This window comes from Solanum pennellii, chromosome 7 (assembly GCF_001406875.1).
Source record: "Solanum pennellii chromosome 7, SPENNV200".
NCBI lineage: Eukaryota > Viridiplantae > Streptophyta > Magnoliopsida > Solanales > Solanaceae > Solanum > Solanum pennellii.
In genome coordinates this window covers 28,432,493-28,456,220 of record NC_028643.1, presented here as the reverse complement: position 1 = coordinate 28,456,220, position 23,728 = coordinate 28,432,493, and the positions used below count along the sequence as shown (strand labels likewise).

At 35.5% G+C, this 23,728-nt stretch overlaps 1 protein-coding gene across 9 annotated transcripts in view; it reads right to left on the bottom strand.

Moving 5' to 3' along the window:
- LOC107025880 (calcium-transporting ATPase 3, endoplasmic reticulum-type) overlaps positions 1-23,728 on the bottom strand; it is an 88,553-nt gene that overhangs the window by 3,077 nt on the left and 61,748 nt on the right. For 3 of the 9 annotated variants that reach the window (XM_027918558.1, XM_015226653.2, XM_027918559.1), the window contains 9 exons: positions 20,809-20,907; positions 20,579-20,724; positions 20,391-20,448; positions 19,452-19,544; positions 12,163-12,213; positions 11,940-12,071; positions 8,849-8,950; positions 1,541-1,595; positions 1,203-1,288 (listed from right to left, as the gene is read on the bottom strand). In XM_027918558.1, coding sequence (XP_027774359.1) covers positions 1,203-1,288; positions 1,541-1,595; positions 8,849-8,950; positions 11,940-12,071; positions 12,163-12,213; positions 19,452-19,544; positions 20,391-20,448; positions 20,579-20,724; positions 20,809-20,907 — 822 coding nt within the window. Of the gene's footprint in view, positions 1-1,202; positions 1,289-1,540; positions 1,596-5,884; positions 6,339-7,229; positions 7,424-8,436; positions 8,480-8,848; positions 8,951-11,939; positions 12,072-12,162; positions 12,214-19,451; positions 19,545-20,390; positions 20,449-20,578; positions 20,725-20,808; positions 20,908-23,728 lie in introns of those variants that run through there. The other 6 variants (XR_003579399.1, XR_001457462.2, XM_027918560.1 and 3 more) reach the window with 6 other exon arrangements.

The window sequence follows — 23,728 nt, the reverse complement described above, 5'->3', positions numbered from 1 at the left end:
CCCCCCCCCCCCCCCCCAAAGCACACATTAACACTATGAAACCAATTTCAATTCTTCAATGCAGCCCTGTAGATGCACAAATGGGAAAAAAGAAGTGTGACTCACCGATAACTCATAATTTTTCACTTCTATGCTCAAGAGATGTTGAAGGTAGATTCTTATTAACAAAGGTTTGAAGCTGAAGGAGCTTTTGCAGGTTCATAACGTCCTAACTTCTGTGACCACAGAGGTACTTGTCAACACTCCAACCTAGGGTGGCAAATGGGTGGCTCGAGTCAGATATGGGTGGGCCAAAACTAAGGAAAGTGAATGGATAAAATGGGTAAACAACCAGATATTACGGATATAAATATTATCCATGGCTTCTTATTATGTGAAGAAACAAATACCCTAGATTATGAGCATTTTTTCTTTTTAGATCGAGGCTATGAATTGATCGCAGTCGACATTGAAAGTCGCATCCCGATCGGGCGAAGGTTGGGTCGGGGTCGGGGTCTTAGTCGGGAGTAGGGTCTTGGGTTGGAGCTGGAAGTAGGATCTCGTGTGATGGGTTGAGGTCGAAAGTCAGAAGTCCGGTCTAATTTATGGGAAGCTTTGGAAAAAATTCCTAACTTTATGTATCGAAGTCACTTTTCTTAAATTAGAGGAAAATAAATCTATTTGAAAAAATATTTTCCAAAATATTTAAGCCAGCCAAAGAGAAAATTGGAAAAAAAAATTCTTCATACCAAACACAAGCTAAATAATTGTACATTATAGAGGTTCCTACACCCTTGCATACTTTTAAGGGGTAGTGCAATTGGTAGATATCCATGGTTTATCCATATTTTATGATGGATAATATGGGTTGTGAGATATATAGAAAAAGAATATTATTGAATTGTTGTTGTGTCTACATCATTACATTGAGACCCTATTTAGACACTGGAATACAATCCTTTACAAAGTAGGATGCTATTTATTATCCTCTTTTTAGGTGTATTCCTATTCCTATTCTAAACAGGATTGGATAACCTATTCCTATTCTAATTGGATTGTATATCCTATTCTAATAGGATTGTATAAACCTATTCATGTTCTAACATGGGTATCCCATATTTGACCTACTTTTAAATGATTGGATACCCGATCCTCGAATGTATAACCATTAATTTTACCCATTTTACCACATCAATATAAGGAACATCTTCGAGTGAACTTACCAATTCAGTATATGGGAGTTTCGGTCCATTATTATAATAAACAAACCACCATATAAAACCTGCAACAGTGGCAAGTCCAACATATGCTGCAAGAAAGAGAATTACAATCAACAAAAGTCAAGGAAAACAAATGCAGGACAGATATCATATTAACAACTAACAACTACAAGCACTTATTATCTCCAAATTCCAGTGTTTACTTTATGCTAATAACATTCAAAATACTCACCCTAACTTCAGCGTGTAAGAGGTACTTTCGATATATTATTCTACTAAACAGAGGACTTAAACTTCAAAATACTAGGTACGCAACAAAAGTAAATTAGGAATGTGTCTACCTCCAATAACTAGATAACGGAAAAACAGCCACCCACTAACCACTGCTTCATTGACCTGTCATAAACAAGTGAAAGGAGGTCTCAGATTTGACTTTTTTTCAACATCTAGCTTTCTAATTTTTGGAAAAGGTTAAAATATTAACGCATTTGCGAGCAAGGAATTAAGATAATGAGCAAACATTTCATGGAAGATAAAACAGAAAGATCACAGTCAACTTTAATATAGTAAGGGCACTTGGCACTTCACTGTCACAGCCAGTAAAGTTGAACAATATCAAATAAAAAAAAAGAAACATTTAATAAGTGCAATATCCACCTTCCATGTTGTGCTGACAAGCATGTGTCCCCAGCATTTAGGATGAACTTAATCAAATAATTAGATATGTCATCGAAGATATTGTGAAAGGAAAAGCTACAAACGCTTGTTTCAGAAATATGGACACTGTTAACGAGGGCAACAGAGAAGAAACTAGGAAAGCAGAGTGATAATTCTATTCAAACTTGGCAAACTTGGGTGATTCATAAGTTCAACCAACGACCATGATTCTTTTCTAGCAAAACAATGTACAAGAAACAATTTATAAAAGTTTGTTAAGAAAGGTGAAGTACAAATGCTATATGTACTATAACAGTGTTGTCAAATGCAAGCTTAAGCCTTGAAGAGAGGCTCAAATGTGTTGATGGCTTCGTCTAGCTTAATGTGCTCTTCGTTTATTAAATCAGCATCAGATTAACCCGTCTTAATTTTGTATCCTTTAATCCTGTTAGATAAATCCATTGTCTAATCATGCAACACTGTATCCCTCTGAAGGGATTCTCCAACTATTTTATGCTTGATTGCATTTACATATCACAGAGAAATCAGTTCTCTCTTACTCTAAAGATAAAGTTGGAGAAACAATGTCGTCACTCAGGCCTAACTGCCAAGGTTTGTCTGGATTAACCCGACCCCTCTGGCAAGCACAAGACATTTGGACAACATGGATCGCCTAAGAAACAAAATTCCTTTTGCATTCAATTCCCAGCTGTTCCATAGGCTGCTCCACTTAATCAACACACACACTCTTTTAGGGACTCACCGTACTCGCTATGATTTACCCCACCCTCGTACTAGCCACTACGGGAAGGACCGATTTTGATATCACCTGCCATGGCCTAGACCGAATTGCCAAGGTATTGTTTGTTTTGGACCCTGAAGGCCACCTCAAGACTTTGGCCTCACATTTAGTATGAGCTTTATTGTAAAATGGGCCTTCAAAATTGAATCCTAAACACACCCTTATATAGACCCCAACTTCCCATCCCACTCCTATGTGAGATTTTTCTAAGGCAAGTTTCACCATGAATCCCCTTACTAGTTCAACCACTACAGATCCATAGGTTGTTATACTCACCATCCCTTATGGACTCAGTGAGTACTGAGGCATGTCTCACCACCATGTTAGGGGTGGTACCAACTCTAATACAGCCCAGGCCTAACTGCCAAGGTATTGTCTAATTTGGTATGTACTGTTTGGGATACCAAAGGCTAGTGGGCCTCATGGTTGTATAATGAACTCACCTTAGATAGCCCCCAACCTTTCTCTCCCATTCTGATATAACTGCAAATTCCATTTCAAGTTCACCCACCATCGGTTCGTGGGCAAAACGCTCAATCCCTTAATAAACTTGACATCCTTGCAGAGATGCCATATCCAATACCACGCCAAACTACCAAGATATTGTAACTCTTTAATCCAATCCATTTAGATCGCCTTAAGGCGCCTTTGGGTTAAAATACAAGGAAACAAAACCGTGGGGCCTAAATCCTTGAGCTGGCCCAAAGAGGTCGTGCCAAAGACGAAAATACCTTGACAATTGGGACATATTCGTGAACCGGCAATTTGTTAAATGTGATTGTGAGAAATATATGGGAAAAAATATCATTGAATTGTGTATCTATATTTTACATTGAGACCCTATTTATAGACACTACATTAGAATCCTATTCCTATTCCTATTTTAAGTAGGAAATACTTATTCTATTCTAACCTCATACAAATCATATGTACCTAGCTTGTTACAAATGTATTTAATACAAGGACCTATGAGGGACATGGTGAAGTTATCTACAAGCTGATCATTTGACTTCACGAATTTTGTAACGATATCTCGTCAGAGTATTTTATTTCTCTGACAAAGTGACAGTCAATCTCAATGTGCTTAGTCCTTTCATGAAACACTGAATTTGATGCGATATGAAGAGTCGCTTGATTATCATATCCGAGTTTCATCTGATAAATTTTGCAAATCTTTAGTTATCCTAGTAACTGTTTGATCCAAACTAACTCACAAGTTGTTGTTGCTATTGCTCGATATTTTGAGTCCGCACTAGATCGAGCAACCACATTCTGTTTCTTACTCTTCTAGAACACCAAATTACCTCCTACTTAAACACAATATCCGAATGTCGAACGTCTGTCACAGGGTGATCATGCCCAATTAGCGTCTGTGTATCCAATGATATGCTCATGACCTTGATCCTCAAAGAGTAGTACTTTCCGAGGAGCTAACATTATATATCACAGAATAAGAACCACTGCTTCCCAATGACTTTAACAAGGGGAAGTCATAAACTGACTTACAACACTCACATGTCAGGTCCCACTGTGAGATAATTCAACTTTCCAATGAGTCGTCTATACCTTTCAGGATTATTAAGTGGCTCCCCCTGTCCTGGAAGGAGTTTAACATTGAGATCCATAGGAGCGTCAATAGGTCTACATCCCATCATTCCTATCTCCTCAAGAATGTCGAAGGCATACTATACCTGAACTAGATTGAGCAACCTCTATATCTAAGAAATACTTCAATCTGCCAAGGTCTTTAGTTTGGAAATGCTTAAAGAGATGTTCCTTCAAATCAGTGATACCATCTTGATCATTACCGGTGATAACAATAAACGTAAACAACCAGATAAATACATTGACTTTGTGCAGAATGCCGATAAAACACCGAGCGATTAGCTCCACTACGAGTCATGCCAAACAGCTGAAGTACTTTGCTAACCAAGCTCGAGGAGATTGTTTCAGACCATAGAGTGACCTACGCAATCGACATACAAGGCTACTAGACTCTCCCCGAACAACAAAACCAAGTGGTTGCTCCATACAGACTTCTTCCTCAAGATCACCATGCAAAAAAGCGTACTTGATGTCCAACTGATGAAGAAGCCAATGAGGAACGACAACCATAAATAGAAAAAGGCGGACTGATGCTATTTTAGCTGTCAGCATAATCTAGCCCAAATATGTGGTTATACCCTTTGGCAACAAGGCGAGCCTTGAGTCGATCAACCTAACCGTCTGGGCCAATTTTGACCGCGTGAGCCCAACGACAACCAACCGGAGATTTACCTGGAGGAAGGGAGACAAGCTCCCAAGTACCACACTTTTATGAAAGCAGACATCTCATCAACCATAGCCTGTCTCCATCTAGAATGAGAAAGTTCCTCACCTGTAGTTTTAGGGATGGAAATAGAGGACAAAGACGACACAAAGGCATAATGGGGTGATCACAGACGATGATAACTTAAGAAGGTATAGTATTTCGAGTGGATCATATACCTTTTGAAGTGCAAGTGGTTGGCAAGGAAAAGGCAAGTCCGCAGTAGGAGCAGGGTCTGGCACATGACATGAATCATTTGGGACTAGGGCTGGACGTGGACGACGATGATAAGTCAGTAGTGGTGGCACTACAACCATAGATGTAGAAGTAACAGTAGATTCTCAAAGGTTGGCACAGGTAAAACTTGAGGTATGGGTAAGACCATAGATATATTAGGATGATCAGAAGATGTATAATAAGGCTGAGACTCAAAAAATGTAACATCAACGGACATAAGGTATTAATGAAGATCATGAAATAACAACGATACCCTTTTTGAACCCTAGAGTAACCAAGAAAGACACATTTGAGGGCACGAGGAGCTAATTTATCTTTCTCTAGGGCTAAATTATGAACAAAGCATGTGCTCCCAAAGACAAGAGGGGGGATAGGATAAAGATGTGACTAAGGAAACAGTATGGAATGTGGAACCTGATTTTGAATAGAAGAAGAGGGCATTTAGTTTATTAAATAACAAGATGAAAGGACTGCATTGCCCCAAAAATGCAGCGGAACATGGGATTTAATGAGGAGAGTGCGAGCAGTCTCTATGAGATGCCTATTCTTTCTTTCTACGACACCATTTTTGTTGAGGAGTGTATGGACAAGATGTTTGGTGAATAAATCCGTGTTGAGACATAAATTCTTGAAACTGGGATGATAAGTATTCTAAGGCATTATCACTATGAAAAGTACGAATAGAAACACCAAACTGATTTTGTATTTCAGCAAAGAAACCTTTGAATATAGAAAACAACTCAAAACGATCTTTCATTAAGAAAACTCAAGTGCATCGCGAATTATCATCAACGAATAACAAAATAACAAAATCCTAAGGTGGAAATGACTCTACTAGGACCCCAAGTATCAGAATGAACTAATGAAAAAATAGACTCTGAACGACCATCAGTACTACGTGAAAATGTAGCACGAGTGTGTTTCCAAAGTTGACACGACTCATAATCTAATGTGGATAAACTAGACAAGCTAGGCACCATCTTTTGCAGTTTGGATAGACTTGGATGTCCCAAATGTTTGTGAATTAGATGTGGGAATCTGTAACGGAGCATGCTGTTAGGGAATTAGAAGAGGTAAGATAGTAAAGGCCTTGTGATTCATGTCTTGTTCCAATTGTCTATCCTGTACTGCGATCCTGCATGAGAAAAAAATCATCAAAAAAAGTTATGCTACAATGTAGGGATTTCGTCAAACGACTAACCGATGCTAGATTAAAAGGAGAACCAGGGACATAAAGAACAGGGTCTAGGGCGATAGAAGATACGCGTTTGGCTTTTCCAACCCCTTTTGGTTTTGTTTGGATCCCATTGGTTAAAGTAATAGCTGGAAGAGATTGTGAATAAATAATATTAGACAAAAGTGATTTATTACCAGAGATATGATCAGAAGCCCCTGAGTCTATGACCCATGATCCAAGAGTACTAAACTGTGACACACAAGTAAAAGAATTACACGCAACAGAAACATGAGGTTGTTCAACTGAAACTACTTGTGGAGACGGTTGTTTATTTGTACGACATCGAAGGAACTCTCTATATTCCTTTAGAACAACAGGATCATAACTGGGTGGTGGACCATGCAAAATATAACATGTCACGAGTGTGTCCAGATTTATGACATTGACTACACCTGGATCGAGGTTTTTCAAAACGTTCTCTCCCTCGTCTATTCTCCATAGACTGGTATGTTGCTGGAAACTGCCGGAAGTGCTACACTAGTTTGAAAATATTGGAAGCTGCCGAAATCTGCTCACAGTGGCCTGAAAATTCTAATTTCGCCGGAATCTTGCTGGAAACGGCCCGAAAATCACCGAAACCCTAATTTCGGTGATTGGATCTAGAGAAAACTGGTCGGATACTGGTCGGAAATACTAGGCGACCCCAACAGAATAAAAATTCTCGAAAAAAAGTGACTGGAGTTCTCCTATAACAACATTCTACCTATAACATTAGTATCATTCATTATAACGATATACACATTGTAAAATTACCGCGCCATAATATTTTGCAGAATATATTTTAATTACCTCTGACCGGCGCGTGGGGGAGCATGGAGGGGTATTTTCCGGTGGGTCTGGTTGAGGTTTGGTCGCCTGAGCTTCCTAAGCCTCGTGACGGTGTTGTCTTTTGCACAACACCTTCAAAACTAAAGATAACGCAAATCAGTCCCACCTTCGTCACCGGAATTTGACACCGGTGACTTGAAGTTCTCACCAATTCTCTGATACCATGTAAGAAATATATGGGAAAAAATATTATTGAATTGTGTATCTAAATTTTACATTGAGTCCCTATTTATAGACACTACATTAGAATTCATTTCTGACTAGGAATCCTATTCTTATTCTTATTCTTATTCCTATTCCTATTTTAAGTAGGAAATACTTATTCTATTCTAACAGTGATCAACTCAAAAAAGAACATGCCATGCTTTATCATTTTTAACCAGAAATTTGACCCTAAGTTTTTCATGTAATATCTTTTCTAAGTGTTACAAACCACTTATAATCAAATATAAGTTCGACCTAGGATAGAAGATCACATGAATTATGAACACTCATCCTATACAATCAAACCTTGTAATAACATTGCTTCAGTATAACTGCCTGATTTATTCTAAAAGCGATTTTTCATGTTATATTTTACTTCTCTATAACAACATTCTACCTATAACATTAGTATCATTCATTATAACGATATACACATTGTAAAATTACCGCGCCATAATATTTTGCAGAATATATTTTTTCTTTTGTATAACAATAAAATATTAAAATATTTATGGTAATCATCATTAATATCACGCACATAGTAAATTTTAAGTGTGAATATCTAATTGGAAAGAAATGGTATTTTCAAATGGTGCCCATCTGTTATAGTCATAATTTCACGAGGAAAGGCTACATGTGTTAGCCTTTTTTACATTCATACTCTTTCTATATTTTTGGTTAAATGATTAACATATACAGTTCTTCTTCTTGGTACAAAATCACTAAACTAATCATTTGATGTTTCATAACAGCTAAATGAGAATTAAATGTCAATTGTCAGTATACATATATAGCACCGCTTCACGATAGCAACCATGAAATTTTGAGACAAACACTGCCATTATAATGAGGTTTGATTGTATCTGGATGCTCTGCTTCCAACATCTTTCTGATATATGATATAGATCATAAATTTGAACTAAAGAAATGAAAGATGAGTAAGAAACATGTAAAGCAATAGTACCTGAGCTTAACTTCCAGAATTAAATTATTCAGTCAAATAGCCTCTGTTTAGTTTTAAACCAGGAAGAACAGAAAGTTCTGCATCAGTCCCAAGGCAAGCTGTCTCTGTTCATGACACCTTAAAATGTATGCTTCATGCTTTGGGTTAAATAATAGACCATTTAGATCTCCTTACTTAACAGGACTATCACACAGTCCATAATCAACACAAACTTGTATAAATAACAAGCCTGATTCGCCAGCAAGGTAGCATAAACAACAAAATAAATGCATGCGAAGTGGAACTGGTAAGCTCAAAGCTACTGTACCATCTAAGCCTTATAGTAAACAACTAGAAAACAACAAAAGAGCAGTAGTAAATGTAAACAAAAGGATCATCTTATATCAAACCACGACAGGAGAAAAAATAATACCTTCCGAGGTTTGGACTTCATAACATCTGAGTCTTGTTTATTGAACCCAATAGCTGTGGCAGGCAATCCATCAGTGACCAAATTTACCCATAGCAGTTGGACCTGCATATTAACAAAAGTAAATAAACGAATAATTAGGGAATCACAAAGAAGGTAAATTATCATGCTTAGAAGAGAAACAAATAAAGCATCAAACTAGGTTCCCAGGCCTGGAAGAAATGTGAACCACGTAACAAAACGGATATGGATGATCGTGGAAAAAATCATATATTTAGATATACGAGAAAGAAAAAGTGCTGCATCTGGCAAGGATCTACCGAGTTACAACGCAGTTACTTTTGGTTCATACTAGTCAACCAGCACGTGTTAACTTTTTCTCATTTTTTGCAGATTATATACACTAAAGTTTTTAATGTATACATACTCAAAAAGATTTTTTTCTACTTTTTTTATAAATCACAATGCCAAAAGATAGCACTCTCGCATAATTCTATCATTTCTCTAGTAGACAATGTGGAAAGTCTTATGCTTAAACAAGCATTAGATTCTCTATATTGTTTAGAAAATCAAAGTTAAGCAGCCCTTGATTCGGCCCACTAAGTATCTATAAACCATTTTTTTAAAAAATTTAAAATCAAGAGTAAGCTGATTAATTGGTAAATACAGACAGCATTGTCATACACAAATTCAAGCAATAAAATGAAGAACACAAACTCTTTCCTTTAAGTTAAAAAGCTAAACTTCAAAATAAAATGTACTCATAACTGAAAGTTTGTTGTTGAATTTTGGCTTCAAAATAGTCAAAAATGTTGACTTGGTGAAAGAAACAACACCCAAAAGTCTATATGCACATTGACAGTACCAAACTATAATTTATAAATATAGGAACATAAACTCCATTGACTAAATACCTACCATGGAGATATAACAAAAAAAATCCATTTTTCATTGAGCGTCCTATCCAGAATATTAGTTTTTGTTTATGTTTTAAGGTTTATGACTATTAGTATAGATACAAAGTATTTTCTGTATAGGTATTCATGAATGTGTAGGTGTTTCGCGCATCAGATTAGTGTATCGCGCGCATCATCAAATTAATGAATCAACTCTTATATTATTATATCCGTTTTGAGGGATTTTGTAATTGTAAACTTTTAAGGGATAGATTATAATGTTGCCTTAAAAGTATGTGACAGGATTTTCAACCAACATAATGGATCTTATTTTAGCAATGAAATAACAAAATAATCATAATATTAATTAACAAATATCATTCCTAAATGCAACAAACATGCATGTCAAGATTATAAAAAGATATGTCACTTACCCTAACATTCATGAAAATAAGTTTCACGAAATTACAAAGGGTAAAGGAAGATGAAAAATAAATAAATAGAACTCGTTTGCAACATTCTTCACTATTGACATATGTAGCTGGACACTTTTCCTAAGTATGAGTTGAGAGGATCAGAGGGATAAAACCCTATACTTACTCCCGGTAAAAGGCTTCTTTGGCCGGATCAAGGTCATGAGCATATTCCAGGATATAGAGACGATGATTGGGAAGTATCACCATCTAATAGACGTTCTACATCAAGATATTGAGTTTATTCGGAGGTAATTTAATATTGTGGAAGAGTATGAAAACAATCAGAATGTGCTTGCTTGATCTAGTGCAGAAGCAATATACCGCGCAATGGTTGTGGCAACTTGTGAGCTAGTTTGGGTTGAACAATTGCCGAGAGAAATAAAATTTGGAGAAAATCAGTTAAATGGAGCTTGTGTCAGATAATTAAGCGACCCTTGGTATCGCATCAAATCCAATGTTTCATTAGAGAACTAACAACATTAAAATTGATTGTCACTTTGTCAGAGAAAAGAAAAGATACTCACAAAATATTATTACAAAATTTGTGAAGTCAAGTGATCAACTTGCAGATATCTTCACCAAATCCCTCACTGATCCTAGTGTTAATTACATTTATAACAAGCCACCAGCTTGAGGGGGGTGTTAAAATAAGAATAGGTATAGACAATCCTATTTAGAATAGGAGTAAGAAAAAGAATAGTAGGTAGGAACTGACTTGGTAAAGGATTGTATTATGGTGTCTATAAATAGGGTCTCTATGCAATGTAGATGCACAATTCAATTATATTTTTCTACAATATGTTTCACACTTAAAACCTCTAAATATGTATTAAGAAACAAGAGTGGACATAGAATGGAAAAGCTGTCCACATACATATGAAAACACTATTGACTATCCTTTATGTATATTTGGGTTCATAAGGAAAGAAAGGAAACAGATACTCCAATAACACATCTATTTTTGCATTTCGTGTAGTTTAGGGCTAACCTGCAGTTATCATGGTGTTACTTCAAGCAGAAAACTGATGTACTTCTTTTGTATACATTCTGAATCCCCTTCATATTTAACAGTACTAAGTCCTTTTTTGTGTACATATTCAGCTCTTTCTGGGTAGAAATCAATGAAACTTTGAAAAAAGAAAGTTGCCATCATGCATAGATAGACACCTAAACTTGGCCTCTACTGGCAAATAAACATCTAGACACCTTAACTTGGTTTAAGTTTGCTCCATAAACACCCCAACTTGGAGGATGCACTCCCTTAAAGGTATCCAGAGATGCATTTTCAAAGTAAGATGTTTGCTAGACGCATCTATGTCAAGTTGAAGTGTCTAGATGGTCACACTGAAATTGCATCATTTGCCTTCAATCTCATGTAAGCGAAACAGGGAGTTTTACTCATCAAGAACTTCAAGGAAGCAACCAATTTTGTTTTGAATATTTGTGGTTTCTAGAACTACTTTCGTACACCCCGACAAACTCTGTCAACCAAGGCTAGGACATATGGAGAGAAATCACCTAGTGTTTTTTTATCACTACTGAGATTTGAACCTGAGACTTCATGGCTCTCAACCAACTTCAATAACCACTACGTCACTTACTTGGAAACGAAATTAAGCAAAATATGACTGCTTAATTCAGATAAGAAAGGGAAAATTGTGTACTTGAGATGCTTAAAAATGGAGCTGAACATGTTCTAGAAGTAATAGACTACCAACTCACAGGCACAAGAGTATCAGGAATCCCAAGCATAGCTGCCACAAATATACAGACCACTTCACCAATGTTTGAAGATATCATATATCTAATAAATTGCTTCGTATTGTTATATATAGCCCTTCCCTCAGCAACTGCCTGCACAGAAAACATAATTCAATAACCAAAGGAATATAATTTTAAGGACAAAAATTTTAGCAGAATTCAATCAAAAAGAATATCAGCTTACTGCAACAACGGTGGCGAAGTTGTCATCTGCTAAAACCATATCTGAAGCACTCTGAAAGTTGAGACCACAGGAAAGGGATTCAAATGTCTAATTCAGGAGTCCAATATAAACAATTATGGAGGAAAAGAAAAGTGAAAAACAAAATCCACTTTGTGATTAAACAGTGAAATTCTTGCTAAAATCATCTTGAACTGCAAAGAAATCAAAAAGCTTGTTGCACCAATGTACGGTAGGATACAAATATTGTTTTACAAATTCACTAAATTGTTTCCAGCAGTGGCAACATTTTTCCAGTTCGGCATATTAAATTGTGAAAAAAAAATATAAGAAAAAATGTCACTTCACATGTTTCCAGAGCTATTCATATCATGATATGATACAAGTCTTGAATAAGAATCTATGACACACTAAAGCATCCTTGTTGAAGATCCTTTACACCAATATCTAGGGTTCTTTGAATTGAAAGATGTCAATAGAAATTCAATATTTTGCAACTACAACAATGTAAAACAGAAGTGTCAGAAGGAATTGGTATTAAATTATTAAAGAATTTTTTTAATAATGTATCTATTTTTGTTAATCTTAACTGCTCGTTCTCTTATTCCTTTTTTTTTTTTTAAGAAAAGGTAATTTGTATTATAAACACAGGAATACTCAGGACGTATTCCAGTAGACTTGCAATCAGAAATACAAAAGTGTTGCTGTTTTCCTATTAACTCCTAAGGTACATTAATTTACCTATTCAGAAATTACGTAAAAACATATTATAAATCATAATAATTATAATTAACAAATTAAAACATCTAAGCATACATTAAAAAATTTAATTGACTCTCGAAATTCCAACTGCAGCACATATTGGAAAAATGGGAGTGACATATACTATGTGAAAAAATTTAATTGACTCTCGAAATTCCATCTGCATTGTTGTGTTTTAAGATTTTAAAGTTGTACTCTTCATTTAATGGTCAAAAAAACCTAAGCCTAACCAGCTGATTTAGGGGTGATATTGGTATTTCATATTTTCAGCTGCTGTTGCCTTTTGTACATACTCAATAAAATCATGAACTGCATCAATTGATTTATCTAATCATCCTCAATACTGCTGTACATTTCAAATTAATTGTGTGGTTAGTTGTGTTTTAGACTGCTGCAACTTTTTGTTTTACCAACGAGCTGTTTTTGGTCTGCTTCAATGGATAAACTCAAAAAACTTTTTTTTTTAAGAAGGTAAACTAAAAAAAACTTTTTCTGTCCTAAGAGATTAACATGGAAAACATTGGCTTCTCCTGTCATTTTTGGGTGCTGCAAGTATCTTATTCCCACAGGCTCATATTGTTCTCTAAGAAATCTGCTCTCACAAGGTTCAGCTCTCCACTATTTCAGCATGAAAAAAGCTTTGCTTTTTCGTCTTCTGGCCTCTTGGTTTCCATCGTTCAAGCTTTTGCATGTGAGTTCTTTCGCTTTTGTCTTCTTCATCTTTGTTTATTGGAGTTTTTTTTGGTGTGATCTTGATAATTCTTCACAAGAATTTTGACAATAATATATTTCATTTTTTATCCCTATGCCATAATTTTTCACTCAGGTAGTTAACGTATGAAATAATTCAAAAATTGGTAAGAGGGGTTTGTCCTTTTGAAATGAATGGTGGATTTGGAAAAGAGGACAAATCTGTTTGTAATTATTGGTAAGAATATCGATACAAGTATAGATATTGAACGGTGGGGGTATGAGAGTGGGGTTAATGAACATAAGTTCGGGAAGAAAGGAAAGAAAAAGTTGAGAGAGACGTAATTGTCGGAAAGTACCTCGATTTAATGATGATCGAAAGTTCTAACCAAGATACTACTGTGTTCGGATATGCTGCTTATTTATCTTTTTCTGCTTTGTCTATCGAAGTATTTTTTGGTGTGAGTTTGATATTAACATTTTTCGAGCATAGTATTGTGCTTATAAAAAATCCATTCATTTGGTTCTTGATTTGATGATTTCTGTCGTAATTGATCATTCTAAGTGGGTGCCTCTTTGCCATGATCGTCAGCCAAGTGTTCCTCTCTACTTTTGAAAATATGCATGCTGGTGGAAAAGGAAGTCAGTTCTAAAGATGACTGCACCATATGGTATGGTTCTGTTTGATTGACATGAGAAGTGTAGAAAAGCTCTGTTCATTATATGGTACTTTTAAGACATTGTTGAGTAGTGGTATGGAACTGTTTTAGATGGAGTATAAAGTAGATAGAGAATTTATATAAGCTGACCTGTTAGTTTGTGATTGAACACTTTTTTGTTGTTTTTTTCTCCATTGTATTAAGCTTATTCTGTTAGATTTGTTGAATTGTTTAGTAAACTTTGATGTTTCAGAGTACAAGAGTTACTGATTTTTGGTTCGATTTGTTTAATTGGTTGGTGAACATTGTAAATTTAGAAGTAGAAGTCTGTAAATAGGGAGGTTGATTTTGATATACTTACGTTTAAGAAAAGATGTGTTAAATTAGGATTTAGGACTAACTCATACCCCAAAAGCTAGTTCAAAGGGAGGAAGATTGCCCAAACCTTACAAGGAGTCTACTCATCTCATTAATTACCGATGAGGGACTTTTTGTCATTTTTTAACACTCCACCTCATGCCTTGTGCTTAGCATCTGGTGCGTGGACAATTTTGATTTTGGGGATCCAACATCGGGTGAGACGGGCCCTGCTTTGATACCATTTTAAATTAGGTCTTAGGCCTAACTTATACCCCAAAAGCTAGCTCAAAGGGAGGAGGATTGCCCAAGTCTTATAAGGAGTCTATCCATTTCATTAATCACCGATGTGGGACTTTTTATCATTCTTTAACAAGATAAAAAGGAAGCAGCAACAACAAGAAGATAATTAGATAAACGAAATGGAAGAAACAAACAAGTAGTACCATAGATAAACTAATACTAACACCTAATTCATGAAACTAAAGCATGGTACAAACACTAATTATTTATGAAGACAACAGCTTTCATATGCAATATTAGGTATGTTAGACCCAAAAGGCTTTTTGCAGGTTACAAATCAAAGAAAATTAAGAATGACAAAAGCTGGACATAATCGCAATCGGAAAATACATTTTTTTTGTATATAAAGTTCATTGTTTCGAACTATATTGGAAAGCTTACACATTCAACTTGATGACGCCACCAAAACGCACATTAAGCGAGACGAAGCGCTCAACACGTTTTGAGCCTCTCTTCAGGACTTAAACGTACCTTCGACAACACTGGTTTGTGTCGATTTGAACTAAATTTTTTAGCCCAAATAAAATTACGACTTTTTATAGAAAATCAAATCAAAGAAGTCTAATAGAGAGAAAACACAAAAAAAAAAAGAAGAAAAAATATTCAAAAATAATACTCCTTTTTTTCATCTTTACTTGTCCACTATACTATTTTGGGATGTCTAACAATACTTATCCAGTTCATAAAAAGCAATCAGTACTACACTAATTTGTATCAATTTTACCCTTTCTATTAAATACTACTCATTATAAATGTTCAGATTACTGATATTTAATAAGGGTAAAATCTTGATCTCAAGTCAATAGTGGACAATTGTGGTTGCACAAAGGGAGTTATAATAAACCAAGATGAAAGATTAAAAAAGTTTGAGCCCAATGAACTCCTCTATTTATAGCAAACAAAGGGTACTATCAACATGTGCTTATTGTGCCTTATCATAACAATCACAATTCTTTAAAGTGCAAAGATGTTTGCCTTAAATATAATATAAATAAATCAATATAAATGTAAAACATAGCACGTATACTAAAATGGGTGTATTATAGTAATTTAACATTCTAGTTAAGATTTTTTAGTTTGGGGTACTATAATGATTTACTATTCAAGTTACCTATGTTTAAAAATAAGAGAAAACTTCTATATTTACCACCAGCAAAGGGTGGCTGGTATAAACATGTGCTTATTGTGTCTAATTAGAAAAGTCACAACCCTTTAATGTGAAAAGAAATCTGCTTTAAATAAAATAAAATATAAATAAATAAATATAAATGTAAAACATAGCAGATATAGTAAATGGGTGTAATATAGTAATTTAATATTCAAGTTAGAATTTTTTTAGTTTGGGTATTATGTTTTTTTTAATAACAAGGGAAACTCGCAGTTGTTAGCCTTTGGATGTGCACAAGGTAAAACTCCTGCTCCTATGCAATAGCTCACAAACGACGTAGCTCGACCCAGAAGGCAAACCCCTTGCTTTCAGTGATAAGAGGTTTCAAACTTGAGACCTTCAACATGGAAGTCCCAAGTCCACACCATTGGGCCATCCCGAAGGGTTAGTTTGAGGTATTATAATAATTAAACATTCAGGTTATCGATGCTTAAAAAATGATAGAGAACTTCAAAATTTATAGCTAGCAAAGGGTAGCATGAACATGTGCTTATTGTGCCTTATCAGAAAAGTCACAAACCTTCAGCAAAGTCACAACCTTACGGAAAAGTCACAACTCATCAAAAAAGTCACAATACTTTGAAAAATTCACAATCATTCAATGTAAAAAAGGTGTTTGCTTATTAAACATTCAAGTTACATACTGTTCACAACAAATTTTTGTAGCGTTGAAAATTAACTTCAATTTGACTCAAGTGTCAATGTTAAAAGGTGCACCTAATTGGACTCAAGTGTCTGAACTCCTTAGCTCTATTGTTTTTAGGGATGTAAGTCACATAAGTAGGAACTTAAGCTTTTTACCAACATCTCGTAGGAATGAAATTTTTTGTTAGTAGTCACTATATTTGTCTTGACTACCTCCCAACATTTGATGAAAAACACATGGCATATCCAGAAGCTTTGACCAATGCAGATAGAGTTGAGCATTCAAGGACTTCCTATTCCTCAGTAGAAATTAAAGGGTAATTACTCATATTATAGCTAGGCCGCCATTCTCAATTACAGAATAAAGCTTCAAATAAAAGGTGATTTTTCCCTTTGATATCTTCTGGCACTTCCATAATCAAATAAGCTTTCTAGGACCTCCTATTCCGCATTAGAAATCGAAGAGTAATTGTTCATATTAGAGTTAGGCCTCCATCCTCAATTTCAGATAAAGCTTCTAATAAAACGTGATAATCTCCGTTGTGATATCTTCTGGAACTTCCATAATCCCTCCCTCCACCAACAATTGATAAATAATATTGTTTTTCTAGTGTACATTGGCAACTCTTGAAGGGTACTCCGCCTTCCTGTCTAAGCAATAGTGCCCTGGATCTTTTCTACATGTTATTTCTTCCATACTGCCTTGGATCTTTTCTACATGTTATTTCTTCCTTTCTGGCATACTTCTAAATTCTATACAAAAATTTGCTTTCCTGAAAATCTCCTCCTAATTCAGACATACCTTTATTGTTGTATAGTATCCAATTATGAGATTAGATTTAGAATAAAAAGTTTCATCACTTCCATATTACTATATGATTGTTTAAGCTCCATTCTTTCAATTTCCGTTTCCAAATTTTGAGCTTAATTGCAAGAATGTTATCTGGCATTCCTTCTGTGACAATGGAAGTCTACCAAGACACTGTCATTGAATCTTTCGGTCTCCAATCGCTAATTTTATAACAGGAAGTAGGAATTATTATATTCCCACGAGTATGGTTTGAACTAACTCTTGCTAGGATTTCTTGCTTAATCGTGCAAAGTTGTCATCCCATTCCATATAATAATTAGCTTATCAACTCTGGAGTCTGGAAGATACTTCCTCTTAATTTCCTTTGGTCCATGTGTAACTGCCCCTTCCAGCTCAGCTCAATATCTTCAACGAAATATGAGAAATACCTGGTATTTAATTCCTCTTTTCACAGGGGAATTCAACTATTTAAAGTCTCACCCTACCACTCAAGGCCCTGCGAATAAACCCCTTGCAGCCCCCCCCTCCCCGAACCCTCATCTCCACCAAACATCATGTATCGCTCTGTTTGCAATTGGAGCATAAACCCCTGTCATTTACCAACTGAACTTCTGAGTTTTGGACAAACATGCGCATATCTTCCCACTGTGATGGCGTAAGAGTTGAAAGCCACAACAAAATGTATCATATTCTCAACCATATTGGATCTCCAGTAGTTATAAAATTAATCACTACTACATGATTAGAGAAAAAACTCTAAGGAGATGCGGGATAACTCAAGTCTATCACCGGAAAAGAAGTGGTCTTTTCTGGCCTCAATAAATGTATCTGGGAGCCTTCTTTATGGTTGATATAACATATTTTTTCACCACTTCAGCTACCCAGGCAATTTTTTTATTTTCTTACAACTACATTCAATCTCCTGAACCTTCAGAAAGAAAAAAGAATTCAAAACTCTTCCTTTCGGGGCTAGGAAAACCTATGGTTTGATATATAATGAATTGTCCATTATTATTTTACAGACAAACAGAATAAGTTTGATAAATAATAACCCCCCCCCCTCCATTGTACTTCCTCAAAACAGTGATTGGAAAATGTAACTCAATCCGTATTCTTATACCATGAGGTGAAAAAGGCAAGAAGACCATCCCGGAACAATGACCAGAAATTCAATGTTGAGGGACTCAATAACCAAATTCTGATATTAAGAAGAAAAAAGAAGAGAAGATATTATTTTATAAAATGACCGAAAACTTATGTTTAGAGGAAACCTTAATACCCAAATACTGATCCCCTGAAGACAGAAGAAGCTTTAGAAAATGTTTTACTTGTAAATTCACCTGTAAAATGGTCGGGTCGAAGGAAAGATGATGCCACAAAAATAATCACCAAAAGCTGGCATGGTGTCATCAGAAATAAAACTAATGTCATTAGAATGGTAACTGAAAAAGTCAACTATATTATGGAAAAGGAAAACCTGGGCAATTATGACTTCTGCCAGTAAGTGGAAGCTACTTATGTTTACTTAAAGATTGTAGAGACTATGATTCCATATAGTGAAAGAGAAAAACTCTTGCTGAATTTATTTTAGACAAAATATACATGAGTATCCATGATATAGGAGTTTAGACTACATAAAATAGAGCAGTTTAAGCAAAGAAAACTTTCCTAATAACTGGATTCCTAATCATGGGCATCCATAAAGAATAACCATATTACTGAGCTAGAAATCATAACAACCTTAAATCTATTGATTATCGAAAGGGGAAGCTTTAGAGTGCATCCGGGAACTCTGAAATTCACTTCTCAGTGGAAGTATTAATATAAATCAGTAAAGACTTCTATCTAGATTTTTTAATTCATCACCAGAAATAAGCTACACAGAAAAAGCAAGAACCTTTGCAACTGCAGTTCCACATCCCATGGCAATTCCAATGTTTGCTTTCTTCAGTGCAGGTGCATCATTTACTCCATCTCCAGTCATTGCAACCTTTGAATTAAAATATACATAAAAAAATCTATATGTAAAGAAAAGAAAAGAGAACGAACTAAGTTTGTAAATATAGGAATAACTCAGAAGAGAGAGATTTCATAAGCATGGAACTAAAAGCACGGATTGCTTGCTGCAATTTTATAGTGCATTTCAACAGAAGAATTTAAGCAAGATTAGGTAATTCAAACACTTAAGGACAAGACAAAGAGACCCCTGTCCATTTAAATAAGGATGGAAGAAATTTCACATGCAAAGGATTAAAAAAAAAGTAATAACAAAGGTAACAACTCAACATGGTTATGGTCCATTTCAATGATAACAAGGTTAAGCAAACTCAAGTAGTGAAATGCTTGAGAAGAAAGCTATAAGATCAGAACAGATTTACACAAGGACATGAGAATATTTATATAATAGGGTCTGAATCTTACATCATTAAATATGAAGGTGTAAGCTCAGAAATTTGGACATGAAAAGGAACAACATATCAGAGAAAAGCCAAGGAGCATTCGAGATGCCTAACTACCCCTCATCATATAGATAAATAAGCACACAGTTAACAAGCAGAAGGAGAAGTCTCCCGAGCATCTAGACAAAGTGGTAATGTTTTGAAAGCAAATGATTGTGTGTACAAGTGCAATTTCACCAGCCTTACTGCCATCACACTACCTGTTCAAAACAGCTTATCATGATTCATACTTTACCGAAAGCTATTGTACTCTTGACAAAGTTACAAGCCACATTTTTATGTTCCTTTCTAGTTTCTAGTATAAACAAAAGAATTGTGAAAGGGCAAACTAACTTGAGGAAAGACCAAAAATAACAACCAAAAGAGGGGAAAGGTACCACTTCATTTTGATTCTGTAATGCTTCAACCAGCATCCTTTTGTGGGATGGTTCGACCCTAAGAACATGGAAATCAACCATTATAAATGACAAAAGGATAAGTTGGAAACTAGGAGTCAATAAGTTTTATATACATAAATTAAAGAATTCAACGAGGATCCAGTAACAATAAGAAGCAATATTATTACCTGGATAAAATTGTCATCCGTTGTAATGCCACTGATTTCTGCAATGCCGGGAGTTCTTCAAACTCAGAGGCAGTGTAAGAAAACCCAGTAAAATCTCCCAAGTGATCAAAGGCACCAATTTTTTGGCACAAGGATTCTGCAGTTGTCTAAAATTATGTATATATTAAATTGGGTTCAGAGCAGATCAATGCAGATTGAGATATTCATTATCACAGGACAACTCATTTTACCTTGTTATCCCCAGTAACAACGATTACACGTATGCCTGCATTCATACATGAAAGGATGGCATTTCTTACTTCATCCCTTGGTGGATCAAGCATCCCAACCTTTAATTAAGAAAATATAACAGTAGGTACATAATCATATGGTCAACATTAAAATGAGAACCACTTAAGTAGATAGGGGCAATTAAAGCGCTGCACAACATAGCACAAAATTTTATGAAGGAAGCGCAAATGAAGAAAAAGATAGAAAGATCGATAAATGTCTGATAATGAGTAATCGATATTAACCCAAGCAGTGATAACTTAAATGAAATATAAACAACTACAATCAGGTAAAATATTTCTTGTCAGTGCTGCACTTCAAGACATAAACCATGGGCGATGAAGCACATGCCTTCGAGTCTTGATGCCTGCACCTAACTGCAGCCCAAGCAAGGGACCTGGGAAGGGAACAACTTGTTTTGCACCTAACTTCAGGATTCAAGTGTGCCCCAAGCAAGGCTTTCACAACACTATGTTAATATGCAAAAATTACTATGCTTACAAACTGCAATTATGTGAAATATATGAGTGACAACAACATACCCCATGAACTCCCACAAATTGGGGTCTGGGAGGGTAGAGAGGTTGTCTTTGAAAAACCCTCAGCTCAAGTAAAGCAAAACAATGTGATAAGAGAAAAGGGCAATGAAGACTTAATGACAACTAATATGAAAGCAGTGTACAGCATACGGGCTAGAAAAAGTAACATCAACAATGTAGTGCAATCCCCTAAACATAATAAACAACAGATGGTAACATATAACAAAAGCAAGAAATTACATGAATAAGGATGTTCTGCGACAGACAAGGCACACCAGACTACCACAAAACCTAATACAATCGAAAAACAGACAACGCTCAACTCTGTACTAACCTTCTACCCTAATCTATGAACTCCATACCCTTCTTTCTAAGGTCATGTCCTTAGTTAGCTGAATCTGCACCATATCTTATCTAATCATCTCTCCCAATACTTCTCCAACCTAACACTACCTCTCCTCATACCCACTACATTCAACCTCACATCTCACACCTCCTCACTAAGACATTTGCGTATCTCCTCTTCACATGACCAAATTATCTCAGTCTCTATTTATTCATTTTGTCCACCAGGGAAGCCACTCTTACCTTATCGCGGATATCATCATTCCTAATCTTCTTGTTATTAGTATGCACACACATCCATCACAGCATCCTTATTTTCATCTTCTGAATATAAGAGTCCTTGAGTGGCCAACATTCTGCCCCATACAAGATACAACATAACTGGTCTAACCACCACTCTATAGATTTTACCTTTCAGCTTTGGTGGTACCTTTTAATCACACAAGACTCTAAAAGCAAGCCTTTGTTCATCCACATCACACCAATATAATGAGTGACATCATTGTAAACCTCATTTCCTTGGATCAAAGACCCAAGATACACAAAACTATCTCTTAGGAACTTGTGTATCAAGTTTTACTTTCATGTTTGCCTCATGTGTTGCATCATTGAATTTATAATAGCGTCAACTTCTTAGTAAGTTTCATCAATCAGGATTATGTCATTTAAAAATAACATACACCTAGCGCCTCACCTCGAATATTTTGTCAACATATCCATCATCAAGGCAAATAGAAACGGGCTAAGTGTTGATTCCTGGTGCATATCTATCTCGACTTGAAATGCTCCAAGTCTTCTCATGCTATCTTTACCCGAGTATTGGCTCCATCATACATGTCCTTCATAGCCCTAATTATAAGCCACGCGAACACCTCTAGCCTTTAGGCATCTCCATAGAACTCCCCTCCAGACTTTGTCATAAGCTTTTCTAGGTACATGAACATCATATGTAAGTCCATCTTCATTTCCTTGTATTTCTCCGTCAATCTCCTGACAAGATGAATGGCTTCTATTGTTGATCGCCACTGTATGAATACGAACTAGTTCTCAGATATGGACAAACTATTGCTCACCCTTATATTGACCACCTTTGTCCCAAACTTTTAATAGTATCCTTTAATAGCTTGATACCTCTGTAATTGCAGCAATTTTGGATATCACCCTCGTTCTTGTACAACGTAACCAATATACTCCACCTCCATTCTTTGAGTATTTTTCATTCTAAAAGTGGCATTAAACAACCCAATCAACCACACCATGCCTTCCCTACCTATACTCTTCCCAAATTCCACAAAAATCTCATTTGATCAAGTCGCACTTACCATGTTAATCATAAGAATAATACCCTTAAATATTCAACCTAAGATACCTACAATGTCCAAAATCTTGACGTCTCTCTTAATGTTCCAAATTACCCAACACAATGTGCCTTTTCTTCGTTCTAGAATATATGAAAGTATGTTTGTCATCTTCCTTTATCACAAATCACAAATTACTTATCACCAACACGAAAGCTTTAGAAAAATCCATAAGTGACTATTTCTAACCCCAAAACAGAATCCTCTAAGCTTAATGACAAAATCAATAAAAGCTACCCTGAAGTGAACATTAAAATCTCCACCAATGAATAGCTTCTTGGTATGTGGTATATCCCTCACAAGTTCATCCAAATTCTCCTAGAAGTTTTTTGAACTCTTTCTCTTGTGACGTGTATGCACTAATAATGTTCAAAGTAAGCCCTATACTGACTAGCTTAAGTGAAATATATGATTAAGAACTACCAAAATCATTTTGAATATTTTTATTTAGATGCAAAGTACAAATTTAGGTTTTAAATTCTGGTTTAATGATTACTTCATGCTAATACACACACATATATGTATATGTGTGCGTGTGTGTGTGTATATATATACGTGTGTGTGTGCGTGTGTGTGTGTGTGTAAATATATGTATATATATATATATATATATACATATATATATATATATATATATA